The 8,446-nt window shown below is 47.0% G+C and overlaps 1 protein-coding gene across 1 annotated transcript; it reads right to left on the reverse strand.

Moving 5' to 3' along the window:
- Positions 1 to 466: 466 nt before the first annotated feature.
- PRR15 (proline rich 15) lies at positions 467 to 868 on the reverse strand. The gene has a single exon (XM_069212374.1). It carries the CDS (start codon positions 866 to 868, stop codon positions 467 to 469), a length of 402 nt encoding a protein of 133 aa, XP_069068475.1.
- Between the last annotated feature and the right edge of the window lie 7,578 nt (positions 869 to 8,446).

Raw genomic sequence — 8,446 nt, forward strand, 5'->3', positions numbered from 1 at the left:
AGAAATCCCTTGAATCAGGGGAAACTATAAAAAGGTAAAATTCAAGAGGCTTGAGGAAAAAAGAAAACTGTTACAAAAAATAAAATCACTGTGTCACCTCTTATGACAACAAATAAATATTAAAGTCATTCTTCAATCTGAACAAAACATTGACAACTTGACACTTCAATTTTCCATATTAAAAAAGCATTAAATTAGTGAATCTTAATTTTTTTTTGTAAAGCAACCAACCAAAAACAAAAAAAGAAATCCAGCAGCGTAGTCTGCGAAAATAGTGTCTGTGATCTTTACTGCATAGCCTTTGTCAGGAACAGTGCACCCTGAACTGGTTTTTCTACAGTTTTTGTGCAGACTGATTGCTTTGTGTGTAGTTTATTTTTTTTGCTGGATTGCTGCAGCTGGGATACTGCAGACTTTTTTTTTGGTTTGCTGTATAGTTTTTCTGTATATTTTATTGCAGTCCACGCTATTGCCTATCTTCATTTGGGTTCGCTTCAAAAAACTTGGGGCTCTCAGGAAGCCCCGCCCGCACTTTCCTCTTTTCCTTAAATCGTCCGGAGCGAGAGATTTTGAGGTTCCTGCGGCCGGATTTTTCACTGAACAGCTTGTCGGCCTGCGCGTCTCCAACCTGACCTGGCTGGGGATTGGGTGGCTGGTTCTCGCGAGACCTGGGGGATGCGCCTGGGCCTGTTGCGGAACCCACAGCCACGCCCCCTCCGGTGCCAGAAAAAGTCCTCTCTGCGCTGGGGTCTGCCTGATCCAGGGACCCACCACTGGGATACACAGCTACCTCCTTGGGTTTCTTCCGGACCGTTAAGGCCTTCCACCAGCCTGGGTTCCCGCCCTTTGCGGTTGCGCTGTCGGCCATGTTTGAAGGAGTTTGAGGTCAGCTGCACACAGCAGGGATAGCGTAGCCCGCTCTCCTCACACCTGCAGCACCAAGAAAACAAAAAAACAATAAATAAATACCACATAACAGGAGGCAGATCTAACAGCTGAAAGATCCCCCTACGTATTTACTTACAGAAATGTGTTTTTAATAAAGTTTTGCGTTGTTTTTCACTTCAAGAAGATACACTAAGCAGGAATGGAACCATATTGTAGAAACAGGAAGAGACTTGTAGAGCCTTCAAACCCTTATAGTATCGGGCCCTGCTTTTATCTGTACTTAGATTTATCAGTGCACCCAACAAAAGTATTCGGATCCCACCATGTCTTAGTATTGCATATGTTACCAATGCAGGGTAATAATTGTAAACTTAGCACACCAGCCCCACCAGGAGCAACTTACTCCTCAGTCAACAGTTCAAGCTCTTCCCTGAGTAAAGTACCAATGGCGTCTGGAGGTACTCCGGCCCCTGTGATAAAAGATTGTTGTCAGCCAAGGATGGATGAAGTCAGGCCCACATCCATGTATTCTGGAGCTGAAGCCAATGTATATTATCTGTGGGGTGCTCTCGTTTTGGGGGGCACGTGTACAAGAATCTCAGCTGCCTAGCCCACATAATGGACCTTGTTACATACATGGTGAGCGAGGCAGGCTTCATCCATTTTGTGTCTATTTTATGCTGCTGCTAAGAGTACCCACATTTAAATCTGATAGGAACCAATACACACTCACCTAATGTTGGCATGAGGGGCCCAGAGGAAAGGTCAGTTTGTCGCACGCACTATACAAGTAACACACATTACTACTCGTCGCAGAGTCGTACAGTACATTCTGTGAACAATCACTTTCGATCACCATTTTGTCAGCTAAGCAGAATGCAGCATAGATTGGCGAGACGATGTGCCCAGGATCATACCGTGTCAAGTAGGGCCAGCTGGGATTTGAGCCCAAGATTCAGTAGTTTTAGACCATAGACCCAAGACTAGTTACACACACGTACAAGTCGTTGTGCTCTCATGCTTTCTATAAGTAAATAAGTACTTTGTGGGTATTCAGCCCTCATAATTTACTCTAAACATACATCTATATGTAAGGTTATTGAGCCCTCGCCTCCCTAGAAATGTTTGGTCTTCAGCAGCCTCCCGGAGGTAAAGTAGACGAGTGGTATCAGAGAGGGGTGGGGTCTGGGGGGTCCTATGGCTTTAGGCCTGATCTCATAGATCTGTTCACCCTTGTTCGTGCACTCGCCCAGGGATGAAGGAGTTGGGACTCAGATGAGCAGAGTTGGACCTGGCTTGGCAGCAACGAGGGGGCAGTATCTGCAGATACCTAGATTCCTACCCCAGTATGGGGCAGAAACCTTGTGCCTGATGCAGATGACTTAGAACATCATCTGTGATATGACCGGAGGCCGGTGGAGTTTTAGGCAATTTGGCTTTTTAGATGAAGGGCCAGCCTTGCCATTTGGCTTTGGCCTCTCTGGAGATAATCAATTGGAAGTCTGGCATAATCAGTGTTGCAATAGCCCAATGCAGGCCTGACTCAGAGTCCGTCAACGCTATCTACTATGGCACATGAATTATTCACTCAACTGTACACGTGACAGCAGACATAAGAAGGTCAGCGTGTGTTTCTTATTCACTTGTCCACTTTTGGCCTCTGGTGCCCCTGGAGGTCAGCCTTGAGGGACACCAGAGTCAGGCCGTGCAAGGGAGCCCTAAGAAACAGCAAACACTGAAGCACCAGCAGCAGTTCTAGAGCAGGGGTGATATCCCAGATAAAGAGTTCATTCTTGATCAGGAAAGAGAACTCGAGCTGTAACTGAAGTCATTAATCATTCTGTTAAACTTTGATTGATCTAAAATGTACAGGTCGGATTGTCCACGAAGTTCACTGCTATTACTATTTAAATGTAGAGTTTCCTCAAATAAATATTTTAAATAAATGAAAAATATTATGAGTAATTAGAGATGGAAACTGGATCCATTGGCACTAGAGTTAATTTAAGTGGTAAAATTTAACGAAAAATAAAAGGAGTGAGGTTTGCTCTGTAGGATGTTGGTCAGTCATACAACCGAGATCTTCCAGGGAGCCTTCCCCACATAAGTATTTCTCTTGTAGCTTCATCGAGGCAATAAGTTGTTTTTTCCTGTCTCGCAAAAGACGAGGCCTTTGTATTTACTGAACTGGTCTTATGTATTCTGGAGCAGTGCTTTAAATGGAAAAATAGAAGTGCAGGTACTCTGTCCCAGAGTACCTGCTTGTTTCTGAGAAGTGCCGGTACTCTCCAATTAAAAGTATTACGTTTTTCTTGAGATATGCCGGTACTCTCCCTCTCAAAATAAAAAAGTGCCGGTACTCAGTACCGGAGAGTACCGGCCCATTTAAAGCACTGTTCTGGAGGTGAAGTTGGATGCCGTCTGTGCACTACTGGGATCAGGCCTGTTCAGCTCACAAATGTACGCCAGAGAACACGTGTAGATGTTGAAGTGTAGTGGGGGTCAAGAACAAACCCTGCTTGACACCGGTGTAGATGTTGAAGTGTAGTGGGGGTCAAGAACAAACCCTGCTTGACACCGGTGTAGATGTTGAAGTGTAGTGGGGGTCAAGAACAAACCCTGCTTGACACCGGGGAAAAGACGATTGGAGGATTCCAGCAGCTCTAGTTTAACCTTCTGTGTTCTGGAATGACTGGCTGAAATGCTTGAATTAATCCCAGCCACTGTCAATCATGGCATATCCCAATACATTGTTTTCTTGCTCACAATGCCACCCCAGTTTGGACCCAGCCATATGCAAATCAGTCTTGACCCTGCTCCCCATGGGAACAGTCCAGCCCGAACTGCCAGGCCAGGTTGATTGAGGTTCTCCCTGGACGGAAAACAAGCATCCTGGAACTGGTTTTGGGGCATCGCCCCTCATCAGTCAGGCTAGCTTGAATGCAGTGGCACAGTGGGCCTGGGACCCATATCTGGGCATACCCCTGGCACTTAGGGCGGCAAATGCAAAAACAACAGGGTGACAGATGGAATGCTTGAATTAATCTCCATTGCTGGCAATTGCTTTGGCCTCATCCCAATCAATTTTTCTGCCTACCACGCCACCTCAGTTTGGACCCAGCCTTGTGCAAATCAGTCTTGACCCTGCTCTCCATGGGAACAGTCCAGCCCGAACTGCCAGGTCGGTGAACAGCATGGCCTGCAATTCCAGTCTTTTCACTTAGCATTTTAAACAGGGAGATATGAAGACTTATCATATGCAGCGGAAAGGTCAACGTGGATAAGAGCTGCCTGGTACCTGCCATCAAGAGTAGCCGTGGAAGCCTTCTTGCAAAGTACACAAAGGGCGCCGTCAGCAATAATGCAAGCAAGTAAAATTGGCCGGTAACAGGGGGTTAGTTAGGCATAAATGGTGTACCTGGCCCAGGGCCACTTTACCTGCAGCACTAATGATAGTTATGCCATGGGGTTCATGGAGGTGCTCTATGTAGTTACCCCACGGCCATTCATTGGTCCCTAATCAGAAGCTAAAGATAAGTCAACAGTCTACCTCATACATGGAGAGGTGTGTGTGTGTGTGTGTGTGTGTGTTTGTGAGGAATTGTCAAGGGTATGTTGTTGGGTGCGAGGCAGTGCTCCTTGAAGAAGTGCATCTTCAGCTTTTGTCCTGAATTGTAGGAGAGTTGTTGCTGATCTGATGTAGACCCAAATGCTACTCCTGGGAGTAAGAAAGCTTGCATTCCCTTTTTTCATTCTTGCAGTTTTTTTTCAAGTCTGATGCTATCCAGGCTCCTGGCCCGACACTGTCCCTCAGATTTGGCTTGTTTGCTTGTCAGGTAAGCTGGGATCTCCTTGTTCACAGCTTTGTCAGTGATGCACGTCACCTTAAAGGTGATCTGGACTGTAAGGGAAGCCTGTGTAGGCCTTTGAACTTGGAAGTGATGTAGATGAAGTTCTTCGGCCCTTGATGAGCGGTGCTGCTGCATGTAGGTACCTGTCAGGGGTGTCAGGGCGGTACTCCCGGGATCGAAATTCATTCTTTGTGGGGGTTAGCTCAGCACAGTAATTGACATCCAAGACTGGAAGAGTTTCAGGCAGGATTGGAATCTCTCCATGTCGTTGGGTGAGGCTAATCTTTGGTAGAATTTATTATCTGTTTCTTGGTGGCTCCTGATGCTACTGTCTGCAAGAATGGGCCCAAGAGATTAAACTTAGAGGTGAAAGATGATTGGAGAAAGGATGGAACCTTGGGGTACTCAGAAAGAAATGGTGCGTACCCATGATCTTGTGGAATATATTTGCATGAGCTGGCACCGGTTTTTAAGGTAGAACGTGAACCATTTCATTATAGTCCCTGAAAATTCCATGCATGTCTTAGGGTAACTCGTGTACCTTGAAGAAGATTAAAGCCTGCAGAAACATGGCTTTAAAACTGCAGCCCAGGAAATAACATGGACAGGTCAAAAACACAATGTTGTACGGCCAGGTTCTTTGATTCATTGTTGCAGGACAACGTAGCACTGCTTCAGCCTAGATTAGTAACAAGGAGTGCAACCATATCAACCAGTCAGCGATGGATTCACCTACGCTGGTCATGAGACCAGGAGCATCTTTAAAGTAAGTTATCATAAGCTTTGAGGCATGTTTACACTTCAAGTGTTTGTTACTTCTGAAGCTGCTTTGCACACTAGTTAGGGGTGAAGTCAGTACTTGTTTGGTCCTGTGAACTTTAGGTGTTTTTAGATTATCCCAGGTCAGTGGATATGGGATTCTAGAAGGAGATCCAGTCTATATGGTTCCTAGTGTATAGGGGCTTGAGTGCCTACGTACATAAATGTTTCTCCAAAAAAGATGAAGCAGTCACTACATATGGATTCAAGATTTAGGAAAAACACCTTAACATTCTTCTAATTATCCAGCACTCAGCACTCACCAATTGTTCTTACACAGAGACTACACCGACTAAAATATCTATTCCGAAAGGCTTGTGTGGTTTACTTGTACCGATGAATGCAAGGTTCACTGGTTTGCTAACCAGAGCAGCCAAGAGTGGAGAAGCCTTCAGGAAGGTCTGGAGAACAGCCAGTCCTTACAGCCACTCGATACTCAACATGACTCAACTAGACTAAGGGGGTGATTCTCACCCTGGCGGGCGGCGGAGGCCGCCCGCCAGAGTTCCCCCCTCCAGAATAACGCACTGCGGTCATTAGACCGCTGCGGGTATTCTGGGTTTTACACTGGGCTGGCGGGCGACCGCCAAAAGGCCGCCCGCCAGCCCAGTGTAAAACAACCTTCCTACGAGGACGCCGGCTCCGAATGGAGCCGGCGGAGTGGGAAGGTGCGACGGGTGCAGTGGCACCTGTCGCGAATTTCACTGTCTGCAATGCAGACAGTGAAATTCTTTGTGGGGCCCTCTTACGGGGGCCCCTGCAGTGCCCATGCCATTGGCATGGGCACTGCAGGGGCCCCCAGGGGCCCCACGACAACCCATACCGCCATCCTGTTCCTGGCGGGCGAACCGCCAGGAACAGGATGGCTGTACGGGCTGTCAGAATCCCCCATGGCGGCGCAGCGAGCTGCGCCGCCATGGGGGATTCAAATGGGCAGTGGAAAACCGGCGGGAGACCGCCGGTTTTCCACTTCTGACCGCGGTCAAACCGCCGCGGGCAGAATGCCCAGCGGGGCACCGCCAGCCTGTTGGCGGTGCCCCCGTCATTTTAGCCCTGGCGGTCTTGGACCGCCAGGGTTAGAATGACCCCCTAAGTGTTAGAGGCAGAGAGGTCCAGATAGAGGGGGCTTGGTCAGAGACCATGCCTTGATTGCACGATAGGACCACATCTGAAGCATCTCATGAGAGACAAAGTAGAACAGCATGAAGGAACAGAGCACAGTCCTCTGAAGATATTCCAAGGCTGGGTCAAGCAAACCGGTACTAAAGACGTACCAATCGGGGTCAAGAAGTCTCTGAATATATCAATACTTCATACCAGCCTATTCGTGCATTAGTGAAAGATACCTGATCAATGTTCATGGTGTCAGAGTTCTGGCATCCATTGGTCCAGGACTATCAATTGGCTTGGGCACAGGTATCTGGGATAGGAATTTCACGAAGACATTTCATGGGCACTTACAAGGTTACATATCAGATCATAGACTCAATCTAACTTTTGTGCACACCTCAAACATAATGGACTATCTACTGCTATCATCAGCTGACAGCAGTTTCTCTATCCAAGATCAGCCTCTGCCAGGAACCTTTTGCCACTCCTAAGTGACATTGTCCCATCACAAATATGTGACTGGATAAAATACAATGAGCCAGTGCCCATGATCAAGTGGCCTCCCAAACCAACCAGAAGCCACCTTCCAAATGCAACATCTGTCAGCCTCTCTACTGGCCTTGTTGAGTTTAATAAGTCCCATCACACTTCAGAGACTCCTGGCTCACATTACAGCTATTTATACACACACACACACACACACACACACACAACCCTTCCACTGGAGTGCCCATTGGCCCCATCATACCACGTGAATCCATCACTATTGAGGTTGCTTGGATTCCTGTTCAGTGAGGACGTGGCCTGACAGTTCAGGCTGAGCTGATCTACTTTTGGTGGGACCAAAGTGTTTACATATGGTTGATCCCGTCTCTAGTGGAACAAAGCAAGAGAGTGCCAAGGCTAATCACTAGTGTGTATATTAATTCAGGAATTTCATGCATCGCTCTTTGTATTTCTCAGGAGACTGAAGCTGAGACACTCACAAAACAATTGTCATTAAATTGTACCAATCCAGCCTCTAACTGCTTGTCAGAAATTCATCCCCACTGGACTCAAACATTTAATGCACACAGCACTAACATGCACTGATAATCTCCTCGGCGTAGGATGACCAACACTTATTCCTAGTCTACAGAGGACCATGGACAACTCCCTGGCCACCCGTGCTGAGCCACAGTGCTTGAGATGGTGGTAGACACCAAAGCCTATCAAAGATACCCCAGGCCAACGCCACCTTGAGAAAAAGCACCTTCTATCGGCTTTCCATCCTCTGAGGAATCCTGGCTCTGCTCTACTAATCTCAGAGGGTTGGCCTCTTCCTTGTTGCGGTCATTTCAGGATGGACTATTGCAATGAATTAAATGGAGAACTCCCAGGTAAGACCAAGTTCAAGGACCAAAAAAGATTGCAAAATCTTGACACCCGTCTCATTCTTTGCATGGACAGCATTGAACATTCTGCACAGTCATCGCTCTCCTGGCCTCATTCTTTGCATACAGTGCATAGAACATACCGCACTGTCATGGATCTACTAGACTCATTCTTTGCATGAAATGCATAGAACATTCTGCACAATCATCACTCTCCTCGCCTCATTCTTTGTATGGAATGTATAGAACATAATGCACAGTCATCGCTCTCCTCGCCTCATTCTTTGCATGAAATGCATAGAACATACCGCACTGTCATGGATTTACTAGACTCATTCTTTGCAAGAAATGCATAGAACATTCTGCACAGTCATCGCTCTCCTCGCCTCATTCTTTGCATGGAAT

The sequence above is a fragment of the Pleurodeles waltl genome, chromosome 10 (assembly GCF_031143425.1).
Source record: "Pleurodeles waltl isolate 20211129_DDA chromosome 10, aPleWal1.hap1.20221129, whole genome shotgun sequence".
Lineage (NCBI taxonomy): Eukaryota > Metazoa > Chordata > Amphibia > Caudata > Salamandridae > Pleurodeles > Pleurodeles waltl.